Here is a 25,888-nt window from a genome sequence, read left to right as displayed (position 1 = left end):
AGCTGGTATCTCATGGCTATAATAAAGCATGAAATGTTGATAAACATCATTTAACTCTTCGCTTGTTTGAATATTTTTAAGACGTTCAATGTCATCATCTTTTATTACTCTCACATTATCTGGTAATGGAGCATCAGGGTTTTTCATAATTTCATCCAACTGATAATTTCTCATCTTTTTAAATAATTTTAATAAATTCTCTTTTCGTTGACGTAACTGACACCATTTGGCATCAAATTTATATACTTTCCATAAATCATTGATATTTAGTTCTGGAAGCACGTATTCTTTTCTGTAAAATGAGATGAAAGGTACTTCAAAATTTTGATTACACATAAAATCTAAAGCCTTTTTGATTTTTCCAATAGTTTGTGGGCCTTTCTTAGCTCTTTCTTTAGCTTCTTCATTTAAGTGAGCATCTTGAACAGAAATGGTAGGTCGGCAAAATGCTTGTTTGTATATCCATTCTGCTTCAAGATCTAATTCATCAGAACCTTCAGCTACAGGTGTAAAAGGAACAGAACGAAGCTGCATTCGTTCAGGAATGTCTGTATTGCGAATCTATAATAGATTTCAAAAAAATAATTAATGTTGTACTAAAATATTTAATACAAAACATAATTTCGAATAAGTACCTCGTTATCTAAATCCGTGAAATGACCTCTCTTCAGTTCACTTGGCTCATATATTTCAAAGATACTTTTTCTTGTGCTTTTCTTTTTGAATGGTTTCTTTGGTCTTCTTGGTCTTTCATCAACATCATCATCCAAATATTCATCTTCTTCTTCTTCCTCTTCCTCTTCTTCATAATCTTCTTCTCCAAATTTACCAAACTCATCAAAATCAAAATCTACTCCAAAAATATCTTGTGCTTCTTGTAATGCACTATTTACAATATAAATAAATTAATTAATTCTGTGTGTATGTAATACAATATGTAATGCATATGATTTTAATACTTACGCATCTGAGAATATTGGTTTCTTTTTCATACGTTTTTCTGCAAGTGATCTTCCATCCTCATCAACAATAAAATCATTCATGTCATCATCTCCTTCACTTCCTTCTTCATCAAGAGTCTCCACTTCTGGTCTATGACTACGTTCACTTCGTCGTTCTTCCTCCTGTAAAAAAAGACGTAAGTAAAGAAAATTTCTTTTGATGAATCTAATTACAATTTTGCATATATTTTGCTGATTTAATAATCATTTGCATTTCATTAAAAAATACATACCATGAAGACTTCTCTTTCCTTATAGATGCAGATAAATAAATACATATACATATGTATATATATATATATATATATACATATAAACAAATCTAGAATAGTTTTAAATGATACAATAAAATGAATTGTTTAATACTTACATCACCAGAGCCTTCAAATAGCTCCGTAGCAATGGCATCTCGTTCTTCTTCTGGTTCCTTTTCCTGTTCATCTTCTGATTCTTCATCTTGTATTCTTCTTAAACGTTTAAATCTGCGTTTCTAAATTGAATAAAAAATTGTCTAAATTTGTTTATTTTTCTTAGAAAAAGGATTATGTTATTCTTACTCTTTCAAGTTTGACACCCAAGTTTTCTTCTATCAAATCATAATCTTCTTCCTCCAGTCGATCATCAAAATCTTCATCGTCACTCTTTTTTCTTTTTTTTGTACCACCCGAAGTATCACTGTCCTCTGCATCACTCTCTTCTTCTATTGGATTATCATCGATCAAATCTTGAACTTCTTCTTCGTCATCTGAATAATAGAAATCAATTTATCGATTGCGATCAATACTACGCAAGTAGCAAAAAAATGGCATATTTAATTAAGAATAATTATAAATAAGTTAGCAAGTTTTTCACCGACCTTCGTCTTCTTCGTCACTTTCTTCGACAGCCTTTATCTTTTTCAATTTTTTTTTCTCATTTTGATCAAGTTCCTCCTCCTCCTAAAACAACAACGTAAGGTTAACTGTATAATGCAAAAGAACGTCACAATACGGCAAGTCACAATAAGTAATATATTAAAATACTAACCTCGCTTTCCTCCGCTTCAGAATCTAAAAAGTCTGCCATTTTTGAAAAAAGAATATTTCAAAAATGAGTTGCAAATATAAGGCAAAGTCGAAAAGATCTTTCGAAGAAGCTGTAGATTTTGAAGAAGCTCCTATTGCGTCGATTTGTTAGCGTAGTTAGAAAGTCACGTGGAAGGAAAAGTGAATATTTCACTGATTATGAGTATAGTTTAGTTCGTTTCTATATTTTTATTTTTAAAAATTTATTAAAAAAAGTACGAGAACATGCACTCTCGTCAATAATGCACTGTGATCCAAATGTCTATCCATCCCTATTGAATTCTTTTATCAAAATGTATCTCTGTCCTACTTCCGATTCGCTACACGTCGAGCACATACGCGGTTACCGATGAAAGCTCTGGAAATACGAACGACGCTGATTGGTCATTCTCGATCGGAAGTGGCAGCACTAAGCAATCGTCTTCTTATTGGTTCGTTTATGCTGAACCTATAAACTTGAAACTTCGTAAATACTTTCATTGATATTGATTTGTCTATCACTAATTAATGATATATTAAAGAATTCAACAGAATATATTCTCCAAGTTCTTGCTCTTTGATTGTCAAAACGTTACATGTTCGACAATTTTTCTTTGGCATATAACATATGCGCATTGAAATACTTGTTTTTATTCGTATTCAAAAAGTTTAATATTTGTTTGCGTTACACAAATTTCTTCACATCTGTTATGTATGTAAAAATAGTTTGAAATATTTTTTTTTTTAAATTCACATATTATTTGATCACCGTTTTGAAATCTACATTTTATGATATTTTTCGAATAGTGATAATACACATCAAAAGATAATAAACGTTATTGTACTTTTTTATGGTAGTTAATGGTTGAATTTTTTAAAAAAAGGAAAAGGTGTGTTTATTATACGATATTACAAGATAAAAATAAACTTTCTGTAGCTAATTTAATTTAGATTAATTTATTTTTTTAATTTCAGTTCCTTATGTTATTTCAATGTTTAATTGCTGTATCGAAGAATTTTAAGTATAGCAAAAGAGAGAGAAAGAGAGAGAGAGAGAGAGAGAGAGAGAGAGAGAGAGAGAGAGAGATTTCGAACTGTCATAGGTTAAAAATATTAAAAATATCGAAAACATTTTATTTGTATAAAAATATTGTTTTATTATATTTTCATTTCATCATTTTTTAAAAACAAAACAAGTAATATATGATAATTAAAATAAGAAATCAAACATTTTTTTTCGATTCAATTGAGATATCTTTGAAATAATCTATGTTTCTGATCTTTTCTCTTCCGTAGGATTGTTCGAAACTTTTAAATTGAGTTTTTCGCGTAAAAATTTTATTAAGGATATTTGATTATTTTATGCAAAATTTAAATTAAAATTCCCATTCAAAATAATTGATATTTTATAATAATAATCTTTTCTAAAAAGTGCTACACCATTGATAATATTTTTAAGTAAATTTTCCTGTATAAAATAAATAATATTATTAATTAACTTAAATGATTAAAGGAAAAATAAATTGTTATTACCAAAATTGTTATTTCATTTTCTAAAATACATTGACAAACACCTAATTCATCAATAGTTTACAATGATACAGTTTGTTAAATATTTAAGTCTAACTTAAAAGATAACAATCATTCATCATTCTAATTAAAGGATAATAATTATTTATTATTGATATTATAATAAATTGTAACTAGCTTTAAATTTAAGACACTCAAATTTGATGATACTGTTAAAATAAAAATATTTACCTCTTCACTATCTATCCATAGCTTAGAAAAAAACCAAAAGATTAGTTTTTTTTTAAATTCATTAGTAACAAAGAAAATAATAATGTGTATCTTATACTCTATCTTACTCTCTCTCATTAGATTTCTATATACTTCTCTCATTTCCATTTAATTTTTTTTTTATTTTATTTCTATTTCATCTTGTTGCCAACTTACCCTTGCTATAGAAGTTTTACTTCAAAAAGGCTTTAGATTTTATGCGCAATCAACATTTTAAAGTTCCTTTCATCAAATGTTGATTGTGCATAAAATCTAAAGCCTTTTTTAATATCTCCAATAATTTGCGATTTTTTCTTTATTTAACTAAGCATCTTGGTGCTGGAAGATCAGCAAAATACTTGTTTATATATCCATTCTGAACTTAAGGCCTATTTCATCGTAATCTTTAACTAGAGGTATAACAAGAACAGGACAAAGCTGCATTCATTTGGAAATATATTGCAAATCTAGAATAATAGATTTGAAAAGAATAATTAGTATTGTATTAAAAAATCTAAGCTTAAATTGAACTTTTATACGTATAGATTCAGTAATATAAATTAAAAGTACCTCAAAAAACAAAAAAAAAAAAAAAAAAATATCTGGATAGAAATAGATATGATATAATATACAATATGAATTCAATAAATTTGAATAAATTTATCTAATGAATTACATTTAAAATAAAATTTCACCTAATAATATTGTTAATTACACGAAGTACGATATTTTCGTTCTAAAATCATACAAAACCTTGTTATTATATTATAGAATTGAAAAACAATGATCATGATATGGAGCTAGATCACTTTTATTACATTACATTATTTTGTTACATTTCCGTTATTTTGATTAACCAATGAGATGCAAGTATCGAAACAAAGATGATTTTGATACGATGATATTCGATAAATTGATGATTAATTAGATAAATATCGATATATCGAACTTCGAATGTCAAGCAGAGACAATTAAAAATTATTATTTTATTAACTGATTTATGAACTGTTTTAACGGTAATATGTATTCTTGTTCCTTAATAACATGAATTTATAATTATCAATCGTTTTTCAGATTGGACAAAAATATAATTCGACTATCGATTGTATCGCTGCGTTGTCAAATATTTTTAGTGAGGAATATGACAACGTTGCTTGACTGCGGCTTAAGAGATCTAAGAGAAACGGTAGGAAGTAGTTCGAAGCCAGAAGTGAGCTAGTAGGGTTGTTCATTATTTTTGGCTGTGCTGTAAAGCATATTTACGGTCAACAAAATGGCGATGGGAACAACTCAAGGTAAGGCCACTGGCTGGCCAAGAAGAACAAGTAACAGTTCTTTTGAAGGAAAAGTGGTACAGAATCAATCCGTAACTATCAACAGGACAGTTAATTTGTAAGTGAGCAGCATATACGTGATTTAATCACATTATTTTTTAGAGTAATCTCCTTTGACTGCCTCTCCTATAGAACAACTATGGCCGGGTTGAGAGACGCTAGCGATAATACTATGTTCCTAAAGTCTTTCGTTATACTATATACATATATATGTGTATGTTACAACCATGAGACGGCTGTTCATCCTTTCGTTAAGAATATTCTCAATGTTTATGTAAGCGATATTAGAAACTTGTGTGTGAAAAATCGTTAATATTATTTAAAAAGATTTTTTGTAATATTTATGACAATATTATACATTGGAATGTGAAATTATGAAAAATATATTTTTAATTTATAAAAGGAACACATAATATATCGCTTCATAAACAATTAACGCACAAGTCTTTTCATAATACCATTTGTTTAAAACACTTAGGATTGTATTGAACTTATAATTTTTGCGTTCGTTGCACGATGTATTATATACTTCGAATGAATATTGCCTGCCTTACAATCATTAAAAGAATTAAAAAAGAAAAAAAAAAAAAAAGAAAAGAAAAGAAAAAAGATCAACGTTCGTCGGTACCGTTACTTCATTAATGTATAATCATGGGTACTTTTAAAAGAAAATATTCTATCTTTGTCATGTTTTTCAATGAATATATTTGCTCATGTCTCATAAAGCCTGCACAATTATAAATAAACTTTTTGTACATTCATACATTATCTGATTGTATTACTTTGTAATAAATGTATGGGTGGAACAAGCGTTATTAATTCATTAATTAATAGTTTCTGGATGTGTCCTGAAACTTTGAATTATTATAGACTGAATAGAGAGAAAAGACTATAATTAACAATTTTCTACTTTTTAAGCAATCTCATCTTTGTAAAGTTTAAATAAGAGACATTAATTTTTTGAATATGTCATCATATGCGCAAAGAGCAGCTCCGTATTCTATATTGAATACGTTATAGATTGTTTATGTATGTACCTCATAATAACTAGGGTATATTTATTATGCATTGTTATTTATTTAAGTTAATAAGAAATGTATCATAAATTTGTTTTCTAGTTTCAGTCTATTATTGGAAAGGCTTATTAATTATGATTAACTGGTTTTATATATTATGCAGGATTATAGACTGCATGATAAAATTTAATCTGAAATAAGTTAATGAATTTTAATGTCTATAATAGTTTTTCAAGTATATACAGTTGAACATATAATACTGTGCTCTTTAATGATATCAAGATAATGTTTACAAATATACCCGTAAGAGAAGGTATTTTAAACCTTCTTTATTTTAAATAAACATATTAAACATATCATGATAGATTTATGTAAGAGATAGCTCAATTTTGGTGAGATGTTTTCAAACTTACAACTATCTTTATAGGTATTTCACTATCGCCATTTTTTTGAATCTGTTTATATTTTTATTACTATGTAAGAATACTTGAAATATATAGAGTATGATCATTAATTGAACATTATGTATCGTGAAAAGGGTAACGCTACATGTATGTAGATATAAGAACTTGTTGGTACCATTATGTTGAAATTGGTACTGTAATATATTTAATTATGTAGATTACACTTTTTATGAATATGAACAATAATACTTCATTATTTTATTGGAGAACATTTCTTTTTTTTTTTTTTTACATGATAAATATTAATAAATTTGGGTACTATGTACATATACTGATATTTTTCATTTTACAATAACTTTATAAATCTGTAAAAGAGTTAAGAATACTATTGATTGAGAATAGAAAAATTGAGTCAATATAAAAATTGGAGATGGTTTGAGAAATTTAGTAAAAATCATTAATATATTTGTATATTTTTGCATTATAAGATCATTATTTAATCATATTATTTTAATATATTCAAATTCTTTTATATAATAGAATCAGAAATATTTTTTAGATATCTATATCACCTATATAGAATCAAGTGAATATTTGCTTATAAATGTATTACAATTAAATTCTATTTCATGAGTATTTTTAGCTTAAAAAAAATTAGGGAATCATTAGAAATTTATCATTTGATACTAAAGTTTATTGCATTGTGAGTATCTATATTATTATTATTATTGTATATTGTCCTATCACTTTAAGATATAAGTTTGGAGAAGCTGAGTTTACTTACTAAAGGTTAAAGAAGTAAGCCTAACAGACGAATACAACTCATTTATCATAGATATCCTTTGACAAACTATACATTTGGAACAAAAGAGCCACTCTTCGAGAAAGATCCATCGGTGCCTGCAAGGTTTCAACGTATGAGAGATGAATTTGACAAAATCGGAATGCGACGGAGCGTGGAAGGAGTACTTTTGGTCCACGAACATGGATTACCCCATGTTCTTCTTCTGCAGCTTGGAACTACATTCTTCAAATTGTAAGTGTATTCATTAACTCTACTATTAATCATAAAATCTATTAGTTGATATAATATATTTATAATTTGCTTTTATTTCTTTTTTGTTTTAGGCCTGGTGGAGAACTAAATGCAGGAGAAGACGAGGTAGAGGGCCTAAAACGGCTCCTTACTGAGGTAACAGTTACCACGACGCCTTATGCTGCCCTACAGGGTGGCTAGGAGTGGCACTTTAATATGTTAGATTGTAATATTGTCTTATTATAAACGTATTGTATGAATTTTAAAGATGTATGTAGAACTTATGTAACCGGGCCTGTAGCTCAAACTAGGGAATTTTCATTTTACTATTATAAGAGGTTTTCTATTTTTAGTGCGCTGCATGCCCGGAAAAATTGATGTTCGTAGTAGTTACAAAACAAAGCTTCTAGGATGCTCTGGTTAGCTAAGAACATTGTTCTTATCCAGCTCTTTGTATATGTAATATGGACGCTAAACAGACTGGATATGAAGATTGTAAAACGTTAAGAAGATTGTATTTACCTTTTATCTTGGATTTTGATTCAGTTTGATAACTAACAAAAATATAATTATATACTGTATACTGTATGAAATTAAATTCACTCTCAGTAGGTAACAAATACTCGATTGAAACCACAGCAGAGCTAATGTTTTTTTAATTAAAAAGTAGGTCATTCAAAACTCGATTAATTATATATATATTGCTAAATTTGTGAATGTTAGTATCAATATATATATATGTACAACAGCTGTTTCATTTTCACTATGTATTTTTAAGGAATCCATGTCAGAAGTATTTCCTCAAGTGAATATTTCTGACATATGTTAATGTCAATATAATGTAGGTTGTGTAAGGAACATATTAGGCAACTCTCAAAAAATTGTCCATTACAAAAAATAACAATGTAATATCAGACACTTTTAAATATAATGTAACCATGTTCTTAGTGGACTAAATGAAGAAGAATGTATTATATGCTATTTTATGAAAATATTGGAAATATATTAAGTGCAATACACTTCAATTAACTTCTAGACATTTGGACGTCAAGATGGTGTTAAACAAGAATGGGTCATAGAAGATACTATTGGAAATTGGTGGAGACCTAACTTCGAACCACCTCAATATCCATATGTACCACCTCACATTACTAAGCCAAAGGAACATAAAAGGTTGTTCCTTGTACAATTACAAGAAAAAGGTAAGATATATGAGAATAGAATTTTTTTTATACATATATCATATATATGTCACTCTTATTATATTGCTAATTAATATTTTCAGCTTTGTTCGCAGTACCGAAAAATTATAAATTAGTTGCAGCGCCATTATTTGAACTATATGATAATTCACAAGGATATGGACCAATAATATCCAGTCTCCCACAATCACTTTGCAGGTAAATTAATAAAATTTATGATATAAAAGAAATGTTTCAATATTACTAATTATTGAATATATGATTTGCGTGTTTCAGATTTAATTTTATTTACATGTGAAAGGACATCAAAATAAGAGATTGATATATTTTATTTAAGTTAACTGCGAACTATTATTATTAATAATACATATGTATGTATGTGTGAGATGACGGATGCAACATGAACTTGCTCTTCTATGTATAATATGAAACGTACTATGAATTAAATAATTTTTTTTTATGTAGTAATCATTTAATATATCGCTACCTATTACCTCCAATTCTTAATTTTTTCATTATTATATTTCTTTATCATTATTTTCATATAATCACTCAGAAAATGTTAAATGAATGTTTGAAATTATTTCTTAGTCATTTTTATGTTTATATTTTTGAAAAATCGATACATGGGTTCTTTTATCTTGTGATCAAGCTAGGTCGATCTGATTTATCGACTCAGTACTTAGTTTTACCTACCAGACATTTTGTTCGATTTAATTCGGTTATGTTCGGGTAAACTCGACGTATAATAACGGTAGTGTGTAACAATAGAAGAAAGGTAACCAAAGAGAAAATTACTGCACTATATACAAGAAAAATACTTCCTTACTAGCGGTGTAGTGCTTACTGTCGACGTTATCGCGCCAGTTTTCTCAAATTAACATCATGGGTACCGTTACGTGCATTGCTCCTATTAACATCGCTGTTATTAAATACTGTACGTATTCTTACAATATTTTTAATTAAAAAAAAGAACTTTTTATCGTAATATATATTATTTTATTTCGAAAAGATTAATATATATTATATCAAATAAAATGTTTATAAAAAATATTCGCCAATATACATTTTCTTTCTTTGAAATTTCGATATAAATCATATCGATAATTATCTTTCATTTTGAATTATATCGCGTCTACTTTCATACAGTTTTAAAGAGATAATATTGAAATTTTATTCCTTTTTAAAAAATAACTTTGACCTCTTTACTACACTTTCAGGTAATTTGAATATGAAATAACTTGTTCTTGTATTATAATGCCAGTGAAATATAATAATATGACGTGTAATGTATTACATGAAATATTTAGATGTTCATTTTTTCTATTTTCTACTGTAGGTTATGCGTCATCGATCGTTTATTAATTTATTTATATTCTATTTATTTTTAGGGGGTAAACGCGACGAAAATTTACTTTTACCCATTAATGATTCTATCAGTGTGAGTGTGGATACAGAACAGGTAATTTGTTATCATATTTATTTTTAACAAACAATAAATATGTAAGATATATCTAAATGGTATTCATTATGAATATTCATTGTAGCTATGTGCAAAAACTACCGTTATGATGAGCCAACATTTCAAAGAAGACTGTATATGGTTAAATGGAAAGTATGTACCTGTTTTTATATCTTAATATATTGTGTATTAAAGTTTCATATTATTTTAATATTTTATTAATATATTTTAGCAAAGAAAATATTAACAATCCAAGATTACAAAAATGCTTGACTGAAGGTAAGTTTGTTATATATAATAAATAGAAGGATTGGTTTAAAAATAATATAATAATAAATATATTTTTTCAAGTTAGAAAAAGAGCAAAGCTTACCAGTGAGTTAATGGATTGGAAACTTCATATTTGTTCAGAAAATAATTTCCCAACTGGATCTGGTTTAGCTTCTAGCGCTGCAGGATATGCATGTCTTGCTTTAGCTCTTGCAAAATTATATAAAATAGAGGTAACTTGATTCATATATGAATAAGTAATTTTCTTTAAATTGAGATTTTCTTTTTAAGTCTATATCTTTATTATATCGAAATAGGGTGATATTAGTACTATTGCAAGAGTAGGATCTGGTTCAGCATGTAGAAGTACTATAGGAGGTTTTGTGAGGTGGCATATGGGATCATGTGAAAATGGCAGTGACAGTATAGCAAAACAAATTGCACCGGCGTCTTATTGGCCAGAAATGAGGATTTTAATATTAGTCGTATGTATTACTGTATTTCAAGATTTTTATATAATGTTATAATTCATGACAATTTTTAACTATTTTATGTACATTTAGATAAATGATCAAAAGAAAACAATTTCTAGTGTTGTTGGTATGAAGAGAACCGTAGATACCTCTGAACTTTTACATTACCGTGCTAAATATGTCGTACCAGAGAGGGTAGAAAAAATCCAGACAGCAATTATGAACAAAGACTTCTCAACTTTTGCAGAATTTACCATGAAAGATTCCAATCAATTGCATGCAGTATGCCTAGACAGTTATCCTCCTATTATATACATGAATGACATTTCTTTCGCAATTATAAATCTTATTCATTCGTATAATACTGCAGTTAATGATATAAAGGTATTACATATACATATGTATTTATTTATAACAAAAATTATATGTTATAATTTTATCACAATATTAAATTATAGGTAGCATATACATACGATGCAGGGCAGAATGCAATTTTATATTTATTAGAGAAGGATATGCCACAACTTGTAGCAATTTTAGATCATTATTTTCCTCCTGACAATAATAGTTTGGACAGTTATAAAAAAGGCATACCTATAGAAACAGAACAACTTTCACAGGTATATACTTCTAAGTTAACTTTTAAATATATAGAAAAAAATAAAATATTTGTACTTTCAGGATTTACTAGAAAAAATAGATAATAAAGTTCAAGAACCAGGTAAAATTAAATATATGATACATACGACTGTAGGAGATGGACCTAAGTACCTTGAAAGTCCAAAAGATCATCTCCTAAATGATCAAGGTTTACCTATACGACATACAAGTCCTTTAGTATAATTCAATGAATAAATAAATATCAGCATTTGTTTATTCGCACGAATTTTTCATATATAGTTTATTGGTACAAGGGAACTTATGGAATAATATAATTGTCGCAGAAAATATTATTTTTCAAATAAATTCAATATTCCCTCATATGCCTTGTTCACAATTATAAGTTTAACCGATAAATTTAAGATTTCCCGCGTTCAACAGTTTGAATTCGCATTAATAAAAACTTTGGTCGATAAAACAAAAGAGAAGAGAATTATCAAATAATCGTATGATGTATTCGCAATAATTACTGATGTTAAGTTTTTTATCGTTGATAAAAGATTCGACTATTATAAATGAAGATATTAAAGAAAATGAAACCAAAAAAAAAAAAAAAAAAAAGAAAAAAGAATTGATAATAAGTTCGTTTGTTGCGTATGTGTAGATATCGAGCGAACAAGTAGATAAAGAAGAGAAGTTGCATTTTTATCCAAGAGAGGTCACTCTTAGACGAGCGGGCTCTTTCACTTTGACGGTTGCCATCGCATCGTGCGTTCTCAGTGCGACGCTAGGTTCGGTTGGGGTAAGGGGTGAATGATTCGCTTGTTCTATGAGAACGACGTGTTCTTGTAGGTAAAGCACTGAGCATCGAGATATAGGTAGAGAAAGGAAGGAAGGGAGAAACGGGTGAATGGTTCTGAGAAAGGATCAAAGAAAGAAGGACGATGCAGACATTATACGACATAGGAGCGTCGATTGTCTTCCGTGACCCTTCGAAATGAATTAGCGAAAGTTCTGAGCCATCGAAGTGCAAGGATTGTCCTTGTGTGTCGGCGGTAGTCCTTCTCGAACGGAAGGCGAAAAGTTGTGTTTAAAAGTGCATGAGGCAAAGTTATGACACGGTTCGAGCGAGTTAGAAGAGGTAGGAGTAAAGGCGTGCGGTGCGATAATAGGGACAACGGCAAGGACTGTTCCGTTTCCGTTCTCAGTTTCGCGCGGCTCGCGGTTGTGGCCGCTGTTGCTACTCTTTCGTCCAATCGTAAAAATTGTCTGGAAAGTTGCGTTTATCAGCTCGTGGTTCGCGAGGCATGCGAGCCTAACGTGTTTAGTATTACGGGGTAGAATAGAGGTGTTCGAAGACGTCGCGGACTCGGAGAACGTGGACCACAGTCCGTTGGACTGTGATAAAGAGAGGTGAAAAGGAGAAAGGGGTAGGAGGGAGGTGGTGGTGGCACTGGAGGAGGAGGAAGAGGAGGAGGAGGAGCGCGAAAGGATGAATGAGAAGACAGAGTGCCGAGCGCACCGATCGAGTGCCTGACTCCCTGATTCTTCGCATCTTATATTTGTGCTTCGTTTCTTCCAAGAACGAAGCCCAACAACAGGACGGCTACGGTTCTTTCAAGAGAAAAAGGGAGAAAGAAAGAGAGAGAAAGAGAGAAAGAAGAAAGAAAGAAAGAAACGACGAAGCAAAGACGACGACCTGTGGGGCGAAGAGGGAACGAGAGAAAGAAAGAGATGTGGGATCGTCGATGTGCCTTCTTACTACCGTGTCTACTAACTTGAATGCGTGATTATTCCTTTCGCCCGAGCGGCTGCCCGTCCGGCAATCTAAAGCTACGTTCACAAGCAACGTTTGCTACGTTTCTTTGCGTGGAATTGAATCGAAGCGGTTGATGAAAACTGATCGAGTTCGATCGTCCAATCAGCTGTCGGGTATGTTAAAAATTCATATTCTTTTTCTCTTTCTCTCTCTCGCTCTTTTTATTCTTATACGATTTTATATTGAAAAAACGTTTGCTTGGTTTGAACGCATTTTTATCGTTATAAGGCAACGAGATCGATGTGAAGTCACGTTTATGTCGATCTTAAGAGCGCGAGCGTTCTCTAACGCACGTGGTAAATGGAAGGTGAAGGTAAACGAAATGGCCCGACGATTCTACTTTTTTCCCTTCCCTTCGATTATTTACTCGTTCTATAGGGTGTCACGTTTCGTTCGATCAATCCTTACGTACATATTCTTATTTAGAATAATCTTTAGATCGATTCGATTATTGTTCAGATATTTGTTCATGTTATTGCTTTTGATTTCGAATTATTACAGTTTTCAATTTTTCCATTTTACTATTAACGATTGTAATGATACTAAAAATCGATGAAAATTGGACGCCTTATATAGTAATCTTAAGACGTTTCGTGCTTGTTGATATTAAAGTTAAATATCTCAGAAATTATCTATATTTTGCTTTTCTTGACTTTTTGTCAACCAACGTATAATTTTGTAAAAACATGACAATGACACATAAAAAATAAAAAATAAAATATAGATCGGAGTCCGTGAAGCAATTATACACGAACGCGTAAAAGGAACACGCAAGTACTTACAGTATATACGTATAAATACGTTCATACGTATCTATCGAAGGCTCCTCGTTTTCCTTTGTTCCGAGCTTTGAGGCCCGTTGTGAGAACACCTTGACGCGTTCAGGTGTGCTCTCGAGATGCGCGCGCGCGCGCGCACGCAAAAATGCATCCTCTGTCGTGGTGATTGAACTCGGCATCGCGATGCCGATACAGATGCCCACGGATCTGTATGAGCAAAGCGTACGAGGATGTACATTAGAAGATAGAAAATCTTCTATTTGTCTTACAATTAGACAAAAGAAATAGAGATACGAAAGAAAATTTTCTTTCTTTTTTTTCTCTCGAAGGCAAAATGTCCTTCGACTTTCATCGTAATTTATGATATAAAATTGTATTGTTATTTCGATTTCATATATACAGAATGTCACGAAACGAATATGTAACACGCATTCCTTATTTATAATGAAATTCCTTTATTTATATTTGTTTAAACGATCGAATAAAAATAGTTTTTATTTATTTCTTCAATCCAATTAATAAAGTTAATTTTTAATTAACGAACTAGGTGAACATTCTTCTACTATACTATAAGTCGATAATGTAAAGATAATAAAAATACGTAATGGATTATTATTCGGTGAGGAAGCGACCCTCGGATAGATTCGTTGCTCAATGAGATACGAACTGTATGTACGTGACCTTGAATTCGGGGCCACTTGTAGCACGTGCTTCATCCACTACCCCGGTGTCTGCTACATGCGTTGAGTTTTCATATACGCGTAGAGATTAAAGGAAAATCTCGTGATCAAATCACGAGACATGATTCAGAATCTATCGACTTTGAATATCATCCTTTGAATTTACATCCTTTCTCGATATGTTTTTAAGTTCTACCAAATCTCTGTTGGTAAAAGGACAGTTTTTATATTTTGTTTAATATTTTCTTTTCTTTTTCATTGGAATCAGACATTTAAAAAAATGTCTTTTTAATTTGTAAATAATTCGAATTAAAAGAAAGAAAAAGAGATTATTTATGCATATACGGAAGAAACGATTTTCAGAGTAACACTTCGTTCGCCATATTTGAAATTTTATGGGGCCGCAGAGGAGCCACTTAACTGACCGAACACGTGTCGTTTTTAGCGAGACTGGACGAACGAGATCGAATGAAGCTGGGAGAAGCATGCCCTCTAAGAAGCAGTACAATCTCGTGCATAATGACGAGTACGATACACGAATACCGCTACACAGCGAGGAGGCCTTCCATCGTGGAATCGTCTTCCACGCCAAGGTAATCTACCATGATCTCTTTGTAAGAGACCAACCTTGTTCAGTAATAATAATTAATCATCGTTAATGTTCGATAATTCAATATTATTGAAGTTCTTTGACTCTGAACTCGAAGTTCGCTCGGAGTAGGAAGAAGGAAACAAGAATCTCAAGACAATGACTTTTCCAGTATAACTTATAGTTCATTGGGAACGTTTGAATATTTTATTTTTACTTTTTATTATAGGAAAAATATTTTTTTATTTATAAAGAGAAAAAATATTCAAATGTCCTCGTCTGTAAATGGTTATCATATGTATACACATTTTTGTATAATTATTCGTTCAGAACTACAGCGGCCCAATTCAACCTTACATTTTGCAATTTGATAAGATTATGAGACTCACGAAATAACGAACAATTAAGTATTAAGCATAAATTACCTATGCCTATTGTTTCTAAGTTCATATATCGTCGTAGATATTAGGATCAAGGAATGTAACTAGACCTTAGAGATTCAAAGCAGTTGGCTTGAACATACTGATTCGATCGAGTTAGATCAACTTATGTTCATATCTCGATGACTAGATTAAGATCAGAGTTGTTTCATCAAGGAAAGATAGACGATCAGGTTGATCGGGGTTGATTTTGGCTATCGTTTGAAATTTTCGAGGAATCGAAAATATAATATCGAGGATATCGCGTATGGTGCAACAACCAAGGAGGACGGCAACGACACGAGATATTTTCGGACCATGCCGGTACCGTCGTGATGACGTCATTGTACAAGTGTTTATTTCAGTAGTACACGTTCCAAGAAAGGTCGAAGCTTTTGTGCGCTCGACTTTAAAGCTCATAAAGCTCTCCTTAACTTCTCGTTCGTTTTTCACAAACACACAAATATACATATAGATACCTACACACATATATACTATCTTTCTCTTTCTCTTGGTTATTCACACACGTCCGTACATTTCTTCGAAATCGCGAACAGTGATGAACAGCCACGAATGCGTTTTTAGCAAAGAACTTTTAAAAAGATCGATGGTCAAATACTTTTTTCATTATGTCCCTTGCTTTTCATGTAACGTCAGAATCAGAGTAGGACTTGTAGTGAGAAGGGAGGATTCTTTTTATCGTAGGGTTGATAAGGAAACTAACCCTAGCTAAGCGTCGCCTGAACGTCGACTATTGATCGTTAATTCACGAAGAAAACATAGACTGTGTCTCTAGACTTTCCTAGTCCTTACGATTTTTCTTGCGATATGTGGGAGACTACCACGTGCAAGTCGAACCGTTCGAACACGTGGCCCGGTCGTAGCTTCAATGGGGGATTCTAAATACGGATTGTAGAGGTGCTCAATATAAGAAAGAATACGTTCGTTGATCCAAAGAACTTCTAAACGCGAAAATAGGCTTGATTGGGGTTTACTGGGATATGGTAAGCAACTTTTTAAAATTAGATATTATTCGACGAATATCGTTCTTTTCGTTTCTTTTTTCTTTCTTTTTTTTTTTATTTACTTTTTCAGTTCATTGGTTCTATGGAGGTACCACGACCAACCAGCAGAGTTGAGATCGTGGCGGCGATGCGAAGGATTCGGGTGAGTTAGCATAATTGCTGATTAAATTCTATCAATTATATTGACGTAAGCCTTCGTCGAATTTTCCAAAATTATCTTTCAATTATTTTTCCTTTTTTATTTCTTTCTTTTTCATTTTCTTTTTCCTAGTACGAATTTAAGGCGAAAGGGATCAAGAAGAAGAAAGTGACGTTGGAGGTATCGGTCGACGGGTTGAAGGTCATGCTCCGGAAGAAGAAGGTACGTAAGAGTACAAATACAAATGTATCTTTACAAGGAAACTTACGTATGTACATATGTATGTATGTAAGTATATACATATATACATCACGTTCTTAAATGATGAGCCATTTCGCAATGAACGAAGTGGCGATTTATAACGAGAAATGGATTTGGACTCGAGCCACAATGTATTCGTGTCAATAGAGATCGGTTGCTAGCGATTTTCGAGCTAGTTTTTTCAAAGCTATCTTTTTTATTTTTTTTTTTTTTTATGTTTTTAATTTTTTCAGAAGAAACAGCAATGGATGGAAGAAAACAAATTATATCTCATGCATCACCCGATTTACAGGTGAGAATGAAGTATGTTCCTCTTGTTTAGTTTTTAGTTTTCTTGTCATTTTCTTTTTTTTTCCCCGTTTAAATCAATTAACAAATTACAGAAAAAAAAAAGAAATAAATTTTTGCGTGCATTTTCGATTGTTTCAGGATATTCTATGTCTCCCACGACAGTCACGACTTGAAAATTTTTAGTTACATCGCCCGTGACGGTAGCAGTAACACCTTCAAATGTAACGTCTTCAAATCTAGTAAAAAGGTAGGACTTATTTGTTCTTTGATAAGCTCAACCCTCGCGATTCGACGACGAGTTTCTAATATCGATATTAGCTATTAGCAGCACTTAGACGGCATTTTCTACCATTTTCTACATGCTTTCTTTTTATAGTGAGAAATCAAACGTAATGACGCTTGTACGTAGATACGTATATACATATATACACATACATGTAGGTAAACGTAGACAATTAACGTGACATTCATTCTGACTAACTGTTAATTCGCATTATTGCGTCTCTATAAATAAAATGCCATGTTTTTGATTACGAAGGGAAAGAAATAGTCAAGTCTTGCATTTTCTCCCTTGCTTTTTTTTTTTTTCTTTTCCTATTTCATTCTTCTTTCCTTGCCATTACAGCACCCTATATGTAAAGATAATTTGTGACGTCATCTAATTCCATTTCTTTACCAAGTGACTCAAAAGAAATAACAAAGAAGCGGTTTTCTTTTTATGTACATACACGAGACAAATTTTATAATAGAAACTAACTTTTATTGTTCGCGATAAGATAATTGAATTTTTAAAATTTTTCATTCATGAATCCCTTCAAATATTTTCTTCTTGCTTTTTGATCTCTAATATCAAGAAGAAAATCTTGACAAATGATTACCGTGTAAGTACTTGAAGTTTTTCTAATCGAAAAATGAGAAAAGAGAAGTCGGATCAAGACACGAAATTCCGCCATTGAGAATAGACAGAGAAAAAGAGAGGAAGAGGAAGAAAGAGCAAGAGAGTAAGAGAGAGAGAGAGAGTAAGAGAAAGAGAAAGAGATATTAATGCGCTTATAAATAAACCAGAGGAAAAATCAGCTCGCCACGAGTCGGTTCACATTGTGCTGCGTGCTGCCGCATCGGACGCTCTGCACTCGGTATTCTTGGACTTACTACTCTAAGTATTATTCTAATTTTCATGTTTCTAATGTGAGAATAAGACTTCTTCTTGGGTGAACATTGATATATAAAAAAAAAAAAAAAAAAAGAAAAGAAATGTAAAAGTGTGATTCATTATTTTGTGCTGTCAGTGTTTGGAACGCTAGGATTACGATCGTTGATGTCTCCAATAATTCTCTTTTTGAGAGAAAGAGAGAAAGATAAAAAAAAAAAGAGAAATGTGTTCGTTACTCGTGTTAAAGATGTTTGTGTAATTGAAGTAATATATGGAGTATCGCATTATATCTCGTCGACTATAGTTCTAAAGGAAGTTACGAGCGAAACAATTTATCGATTCTTTTTCCGTCTGCTAAAGAAAGAAAGAGTTTACGGATGGAAACGGTGTTAGCTAGTTTTGTATTAACCCTTTCGAGTGTTCCTTCATCGATAGTAGTTTTTCATCTATGTAGGTTGTTCAATGTTTTATGTTTAAAATGGGTTCTATTATAAATCATTACGTTGAGACATTTGACATTTATTCTGACAATAATTGTCACTAAATTTCCATTTCAAATGACGAATAAAATTCGTATTTGATAGTTATCTATATAGTCGTTTATATTTTTAAATATATATTTCGAGGTAAAAAAATTCTTTTTTTAGATTACACGATTTGAGTATACATACATTATTTTTCCTTTGACATTATCATTATCATCGTCGTCGTCATCTATTTATCGTCATCTATTTATCGTTTTAAAAAGAAACGATAAAATTGTCCAAAACGTTAATTAAATATTTAGAAGGAAATTACAAAGAACTTATTAGAGAGAAACGAACAAATAGGAAAGTGATGGTAGAAAAGAGATCATGGTATCTTTGTAGATCTCTTTGTGTGCGCTCTGCTTGTTATTCCAAATGACTGTGTATCCGCCATACAAATAAATCCACGTTGCTTACTCTCATAGCGCCAGAGAGATAATTTATTCGGTACTCTCGGACGTATACCTCTGCTTTTCCAAAACGTATCTCGTGCTTAGTCTTCTCTTGCTTCAAGAAAATATATATTGTATAGATGTATATGTATATACTCGAAAATATATCTACCTTATTCGATAACAAATGTTTTATGGAAACAATTTCAAAGGTCTGGACGGTGACAGCTTTGTTAGTTTTTGATAAAGTCTCGTTATAAAATGTCACTTGTCAAAGAATTATAGAGTGGTGATTTCTTTCTTGTTTTTCTATTTTTTGGGGATGTCGTCAGAGAGTATATATTATCTATCTCTTGTGAAGAATACTCTGAAAATTGAAAATCGAATACATAAAAATTTTTTATTATATTATATATTATTTATTCCATATTATATTAGTATTGTGTAATTCCAATTAGCTTATTACTATATATTTCGATATTACTACATAATATATAAATTTTTATATATATGCATATGTATATAAATGAAATTGTTATTGTAATAATATTTACTATTTTTTAAAAATATGTTTCTCTTAGACATGTTTATAGTGAAGCATAATATAACTTATATAAGTCCTTGTACTTTATATATATATATATATATATATATATATATAAATTATTAAAAAGTACATATTTATACAAGTACATATATTTACAAGAAAATAATTATAATTGTGCTTAGAAGAAAATTCGGTTTACTTGAAATCTATGCATTTAATGAATTGTAGAATAACGGAGATTTTTAACAAATGGGTGTATATCGATTCTTCGAAGAAGAAACAATACAAACAGCCGAAAGGAAAATGCAACGAGAATTCAAAATAAATCCTTGCTGCTGTGTGTGCACATGAAAGTTTATACGGACAAACTGACCCAAATGAAGATTTATCGTCTACAGAGTAACGTGTGTATTCACTGTGAACGAGAAGATAGTTTCATTTTGATCGAGCTTGATTTCGGCAGATTGAAGCGATGAAAGAGTACAACATAATCTGTTTCTGATTTAAATGAGTAAAACACTATCATTGAGAGACAGAGAAAGAAAGAGAGAAAGAGAGAGAGAGAGAGAGAGAGAGAGAGAGAGAGAGAGAGAGAGAGAGAGAGAGAGAGAGAGAGAGAGAGAGAGAGAGAGAAAGAGAGAAAGAAAAATAACAAAGCATTGACAATGTGACAAAAAGTAAAATATTCTATGAAATTGATTCTCTGTTATGTGTTGAAGCTACATTTGTTCTGTGGAAATTAAATTTCATGGAGCAATAAGAATTATTTTGTTATATTATTTTATGGAAAGCGAAAGAAGACGAACATGATATGTAAATTGTTTTTAAAAAATGAAGAAAATTATTTGTTGATACTAATATAATCAAAAAAAATGAATGTTGAAAATACTCAGTAATATAGACATCTGCAACAAAATTAATACAAGAATTTTTTCTTTTTTGATGCTATATTTACTCTCTTTTAAGAAGATTAAGGTAAAGGAAATTACTTTTCATTTTTATTTGGAATAAATCTTATCGTATGAAATCGTTATTGAAGATTAAAGATGAGAAAAAACTTCGATTAATCTGAACGAAATGTTGAAAAATTGGACGAAGCAAACGGTCGCCAACGTCAATGCGAATTCAACGACGTTGGCGAATTCGATTTCCGGTTCTACCATCTCTTCGAACCTTGCTGCAGCTGCAGAATGCGAAAATTCTCTCAAACCACGTAAAAAGCTCTCCTTTAAGGAACCGGAGACGATTTTTAATCACTTAAAGCTGAGAAGACCTTTCGTTCGAGCGAAAACCACATCGTTACAGCCAGTTCGTTCGGCATCGATCGACATCAATCTCGATGAGAATCCTTTCGAGGAGGAAAACGACGAACTCGAGGAACTCGAGGTAAATCGATGTGTAAAATTATTTCGACGAACGTAAAAAAAGAAAGATTATTGCTTCCTTCGATCCGATTAGGTGTTATGCAACTAATCATCCATTTTAATTATAACATTGGTATCTATAGGATTAAAAAAATAATAGTTTTCTTTTATATCTTAAATTTCTTAAAAAAAAAAAGTTTGAATTCAATTTTGTCCTTCTCTAAACAAAGAGAAAGCTTTTATCGAGCAATCAACCCTTTGAACTTCTGTGTCGAGTGTGATTCGAAATGTATTTTCTAATAATACATTTTTTATTACAAAATGTCATATTTTCTTTAAAATAAATTATATGAAAAATAATATGTATATTTATCATAATAAAAAGAAAATAAGAAAGGAGAGTTTTTAATGAAAAATAGTACAAAGGGCTAAATTGAAGAGTTAACGTTATCAGAAACTCGTCGTTGCACATACATGCATAGGAATAGAATAATTTGATCTTTCAATTAAATTCAAAGAGTTTGATTTTACCAGAGTCAAGCAATGAGGGTAGTGAGAACCGTGGGACAAGCCTTCGAGGTGTGCCATAAATTAAGTATAAATAATACGAACGAGGATAGAGATCGTGGGGAAAAGGAAAAGGAAAGGGATCATAGCGAGAATCATCGTGACGTTTACGAGGAACAAGATGAAATTCCTAACGAGCAATCGCAATCTTCACCGTTGACGTTGCACAAAGGTATTGGATTGTTAAAATCGAATATTTTCAATAAATTCTTATTGCGTGTTTGTGTGTACGTGTGATAATGTTATTACAGACATATCGCTGTTAGGAGAAACAGAGGATTCGGTTCAGGAACAATCGTCTGTTTCTTGTCTTCTAAGATCTCACGACGTTCCAGCGACCACAGCTTCTACCTCACCTATTAGACAATCGCCATTGGTATATATTTATTACATCTTTTATTTTATTTCTTTTGGATAATGCTTGAAAAAAAAAAAAAGAGAAAGAAAAGAAATTTCTTTGGATCAACGTTTCATATTCATTGTGCATTATAATAGGGCACGGTAGCCTCCGATTGCGGAGGTTTATTGGTAGGAGGCGAATTAACTGCTCTAAAACACGAAATTCAACTTTTACGAGAACGATTAGAGCAGCAAAGTCAACAAACCAGAGCCGCTGTTGCTCATGCGAAACTTCTACAGGATCAGCTTGCAGCAGAGACTGCTGCACGCGTCGAAGCTCAGGTAATAAATAAAATTTGTTATAAATTTGACGATGCAAACTTCACAAACTATTGCATCGTATTTGCAACGTAAATATACGTGATCTTATTGATCCATCAACGTTATAATAGTATCTGAATTTTATGGAATTAATTTTCGTCTAGACGCGAACGCATCAATTGCTGGTGCAAAATAAGGAATTGTTGGAACACATAGGAGCATTGGTTGGTCATCTCAGGGAACAAGAACGTATATCGAGTGGTCACGTTAATACGCAATCTCAAATGCCTGTATCGTCGACGACGACTCAACAGGCATCCACCATTCCTGATTTACCTAATCTTGGCCAGGTAACGTTCTACCGAATCCCATGAAACGAAAAGGAGCAGCAAATGTCGTCTGACGCCTGCACCAACGTTGCATTTCCATTAACGTTTAACAATGCATTTTGTACTTGTTTTTTATTCCTTTTTTTTATACCGTAACCGCCTTTTGTATCGAGAGTCCTTTTTTTTTAACTTTATAATAAACCGATTTACATACACCTTATACATTTTGCATCCATCAGTGTTGTCTTAGGTCGAGAAGATCGGTATGCGATCAATGTGACAAACACGTTACTCCTGAATATTCGATACTCGTTATTCTCTTCGCCTTACGTTTTTCACACCACAATGAACCAAACACACGTGTATCTTTTCCTAGAGAATTTTCACGTTCTCGAGTAAAACACGTTCGGCATGCCGCTTGCAATCGACAGCTTTCCGTTATTTACCTTTGAAGAAACAACGAAGAATATTCTTTTGTTTTATGATCATCTCGAGACTTAGGTAAAATATCGTTTCTATTCTTGTAGCTTCCTGGTAGATACGTTAAAGAATTTCTATGTAAAATTCATCACTAATATTTTCATTTTAAGAACGTTTTATGAGACAGATGTATGTACATAGCACACTATTGATCTATCTATCGGTCGACTACTTTTGAGTCGACTCTTCATCGAATACACAAATCTTATAATACACGAATACGGAAGATTTGGATACATGTTTTTGCTTATGATCGATCAAAATCTTATACCCGCCATTACGAATTTCGATAAATTGTTGTTCGTCGATGGAACATTAAAGCTAAACTGCTAATCTAATAATTCTGCTAAGTGCCAGTATGACGGTGTTGTTCAACAGGTCTTCGCACAAGATTATGGACTTCTCGCAAGCAATAAATGCTAGGTAATGTTTTTCATTGTTTACTAGAAAATAATAAGTGCTGGTATTAGTTTGCTTGAATGTATAAATGTTTTGTTTCAACATTTTTTTTTTATACTTGTAATTTTCGATACTATTACTGTGTAATATAAATAATTGTATCATATATATGTATATATCAGTAAATGTTACAGTTTCGGTATGTGTGAGTTTCATTTGCACGGAAACTGTACAGACAGGAAAGTACATGGTGATTTAAATAGATTCTATTAACTTGCTAATAAGTTTTATCGAATTTATGTATCAAATATCTTCCCTCCGTAAATAGTGCCAACGAACTGGAGAACAAAATTCACCTTGGGAATCGGATCCATCGGCGTTCACTTATTGTCCTTACTCTATGGATTCCTTGTATCCTGGTAGTCTCGGTGTTATGGGAATTCAAGGAAGCAACAGTTCTACGGATCAATTACATTTCCAAGCTCAGTTAATCGAGAGACTTCATAATATCAGTCCATATCAAAGTCAAAGATCACCTTATGCTACGCCATCACCGTATACGATGCCGCATGGATTTTTATTATCTCCTAATTCCAGACCGTCGGTAAGTAATTTCCATAACACGTTATTTTCTCATTAACGAAACAATATAAATTCAAATCTGGTATGTTGTCTGTGTGCGTTTTTGTAGAACTCAGCACAGCTTTCACCAAGCTCGATATCTCTAAGAGTGTCTCAGCCCAATAGTTTCACACCGTCACCTGTTATGAATCACAAATTGGACAATTACAGGACAACGACAACTATCGCTGAGAACGCGGATATTCAACAATCGTCTTTTATTAAACCGTTACCTTGTAATGTCAATGATCAAAGTTCGCCGTCAATAGATAATAACAAGATCAAGCAAGAACGTTATTATGGTCAAGAAGAGATACCACCTATAGTTTTGGATCCACCACCACAAGGCAAACGTATGGATGGTATTCCCAAAGAAGTCTCTGTTAAACAAAATTCTCAAAAAACTAACAACGACAAAGGTCAAGCTCAGAAAAAAATTGCTGCGATGTTACGTTCACCTGGTCCACCACCAACTCGTACGACTAGTGCTCGTCTACCACCGAGAAACGATCTGATGAGTCAGGTCAAAAGGACAACTTGGGCTCGGCATACTACGAAGTAATATATTTTCAAGACGAACAGTGCTGGGAGTATTTTGATCGTTCTCATTAAACTAAAAATGAATGTTTAGAATAAAAGTGAGCGTCGAATGAAATGCCGTTAGTCTTCTTGTGCCAAAGAAATAATGTATTGTCGCCAAGTTTTTAAGTATGTAAATAAAACTTTGTATTACCAGAAAAGTCCAGACAGCCATGTAAACTGTTAGATATAAGTTATTATTTGTATATACATATACATATATATGTACATGTATTTTTTGGCAATTAGATTACGAGAAAAAATAAATCGGTTCCTTTTTTAAGGTAAAAAGGAAGATGACACTAGGATATCAACTGATTTATATCCCTGAACATATCCATCGATATATATATAGGCTGTAATCACTTGTTTCGTGCTATTGGATGCGTGCTGATGCCTTTTAACACCCATGAGTTAATAAGGTCGCAGTAGAAATAACATCGTGTATTCCAGTCTTACCAAACAGTACCCTGGTGAATCATGGTAAGGACGGTACATCTCAAATCTGTTGAATAGTCGCGATAGTATTCATTTTTAAAGAAAAAAAGTGTATCAAATTATATCGTTAGAAACAAAATTAACTGTACTTGTGCGTGAAAATTAACTGTAACAAGTGATATAAATTATAAAATAAAAAAGACAAGGAAG

The 25,888-nt window shown here is 31.6% G+C and overlaps 4 protein-coding genes across 7 annotated transcripts in view; 3 read left to right on the top strand and 1 right to left on the bottom strand.

Moving 5' to 3' along the window:
• LOC122627543 (transcription elongation factor SPT6-like) overlaps window positions 1-2,401 on the bottom strand; it is a 3,899-nt gene extending 1,498 nt beyond the window's left edge. The window contains exons 1-8 of the mRNA XM_043808705.1: window positions 2,028-2,401; window positions 1,858-1,939; window positions 1,559-1,746; window positions 1,372-1,491; window positions 1,235-1,252; window positions 964-1,124; window positions 636-885; window positions 4-561 (exon numbers count right to left, since the gene is read on the bottom strand). Coding sequence (XP_043664640.1) covers window positions 4-561; window positions 636-885; window positions 964-1,124; window positions 1,235-1,252; window positions 1,372-1,491; window positions 1,559-1,746; window positions 1,858-1,939; window positions 2,028-2,066 — 1,416 coding nt within the window. The 5' untranslated portion in view covers window positions 2,067-2,401. The remainder of the gene's footprint in view (window positions 1-3; window positions 562-635; window positions 886-963; window positions 1,125-1,234; window positions 1,253-1,371; window positions 1,492-1,558; window positions 1,747-1,857; window positions 1,940-2,027) is intronic.
• Window positions 2,402-5,002: 2,601 nt separating this feature from the next.
• On the top strand, window positions 5,003-9,279 carry LOC122627674 (cleavage and polyadenylation specificity factor subunit 5). Its single transcript, XM_043808994.1, has 6 exons — window positions 5,003-5,215; window positions 7,413-7,613; window positions 7,706-7,769; window positions 8,650-8,815; window positions 8,899-9,013; window positions 9,092-9,279. The coding sequence occupies exons 1-6, from the start codon at window positions 5,097-5,099 to the stop codon at window positions 9,111-9,113; spliced, it is 687 nt and encodes a 228-aa protein (XP_043664929.1). The 5' UTR covers window positions 5,003-5,096; the 3' UTR covers window positions 9,114-9,279.
• Window positions 9,280-9,497: 218 nt separating this feature from the next.
• LOC122627673 (diphosphomevalonate decarboxylase) lies at window positions 9,498-12,003 on the top strand. Of its 2 annotated transcripts, none has more exons than XM_043808992.1 (9): window positions 9,498-9,752; window positions 10,207-10,277; window positions 10,363-10,430; window positions 10,510-10,556; window positions 10,629-10,780; window positions 10,865-11,032; window positions 11,111-11,404; window positions 11,479-11,640; window positions 11,702-12,003. In XM_043808992.1, exons 1-9 carry the CDS (start codon window positions 9,701-9,703, stop codon window positions 11,861-11,863), a joined length of 1,176 nt encoding a protein of 391 aa, XP_043664927.1. In that variant the 5' UTR covers window positions 9,498-9,700; the 3' UTR covers window positions 11,864-12,003. The 2 variants fall into 2 exon arrangements, with proteins under 2 accessions (XP_043664927.1, XP_043664928.1); XM_043808993.1 differs by lacking the exon at window positions 9,498-9,752 and adding an exon at window positions 10,058-10,100.
• Window positions 12,004-12,386: 383 nt separating this feature from the next.
• Window positions 12,387-25,556, top strand: LOC122627689 (carboxyl-terminal PDZ ligand of neuronal nitric oxide synthase protein-like). Of its 3 annotated transcripts, XM_043809016.1 has the most exons (12): window positions 12,387-13,552; window positions 15,344-15,491; window positions 17,002-17,073; window positions 17,203-17,292; window positions 17,565-17,623; window positions 17,761-17,869; window positions 22,140-22,344; window positions 22,424-22,548; window positions 22,668-22,853; window positions 22,997-23,182; window positions 24,369-24,644; window positions 24,732-25,555. In XM_043809016.1, exons 2-12 carry the CDS (start codon window positions 15,384-15,386, stop codon window positions 25,221-25,223), a joined length of 1,908 nt encoding a protein of 635 aa, XP_043664951.1. In that variant the 5' UTR covers window positions 12,387-13,552; window positions 15,344-15,383; the 3' UTR covers window positions 25,224-25,555. The 3 variants fall into 3 exon arrangements, with proteins under 3 accessions (XP_043664951.1, XP_043664953.1, XP_043664952.1); XM_043809018.1 differs by lacking the exons at window positions 12,387-13,552; window positions 15,344-15,491; window positions 17,002-17,073; ... (1 more) ...; window positions 17,565-17,623; window positions 17,761-17,869 and adding exons at window positions 20,877-21,216; window positions 21,281-21,627 and having other exon boundaries at window positions 24,732-25,556; XM_043809017.1 differs by lacking the exons at window positions 12,387-13,552; window positions 15,344-15,491; window positions 17,002-17,073; ... (1 more) ...; window positions 17,565-17,623; window positions 17,761-17,869 and adding an exon at window positions 20,877-21,627 and having other exon boundaries at window positions 24,732-25,556.
• The last annotated feature ends 332 nt before the right edge of the window (window positions 25,557-25,888 follow it).

Source organism: Vespula pensylvanica, chromosome 3 (assembly GCF_014466175.1).
Source record: "Vespula pensylvanica isolate Volc-1 chromosome 3, ASM1446617v1, whole genome shotgun sequence".
NCBI lineage: Eukaryota > Metazoa > Arthropoda > Insecta > Hymenoptera > Vespidae > Vespula > Vespula pensylvanica.
This window is presented reverse-complemented; position numbering and strand designations above follow the sequence as displayed.

What these genes read in the sequence shown, in the direction of transcription:
- LOC122627674 (XM_043808994.1), top strand. Translation starts at nt 5,097, where the DNA reads ATGGCGATGGGAACAACTCAAGGTAAGGCCACTGGCTGGCCAAGAAGA. An exon ending in ATCAACAGGACAGTTAATTT is followed by an intron (nt 5,216 to 7,412) that starts GTAAGTGAGCAG and finishes CATTTATCATAG; the next exon opens with ATATCCTTTGACAAACTATA. An exon ending in GGAACTACATTCTTCAAATT is followed by an intron (nt 7,614 to 7,705) that starts GTAAGTGTATTC and finishes TTTTTGTTTTAG; the next exon opens with GCCTGGTGGAGAACTAAATG.
- LOC122627673 (XM_043808992.1), top strand. Translation starts at nt 9,701, where the DNA reads ATGGGTACCGTTACGTGCATTGCTCCTATTAACATCGCTGTTATTAAA. An exon ending in TGAGTGTGGATACAGAACAG is followed by an intron (nt 10,278 to 10,362) that starts GTAATTTGTTAT and finishes TATTCATTGTAG; the next exon opens with CTATGTGCAAAAACTACCGT. An exon ending in TGAGGATTTTAATATTAGTC is followed by an intron (nt 11,033 to 11,110) that starts GTATGTATTACT and finishes ATGTACATTTAG; the next exon opens with ATAAATGATCAAAAGAAAAC.
- LOC122627689 (XM_043809016.1), top strand. Translation starts at nt 15,384, where the DNA reads ATGCCCTCTAAGAAGCAGTACAATCTCGTGCATAATGACGAGTACGAT. An exon ending in CGGCGATGCGAAGGATTCGG is followed by an intron (nt 17,074 to 17,202) that starts GTGAGTTAGCAT and finishes TCTTTTTCCTAG; the next exon opens with TACGAATTTAAGGCGAAAGG. An exon ending in TCTTCAAATCTAGTAAAAAG is followed by an intron (nt 17,870 to 22,139) that starts GTAGGACTTATT and finishes TGATTTTACCAG; the next exon opens with AGTCAAGCAATGAGGGTAGT.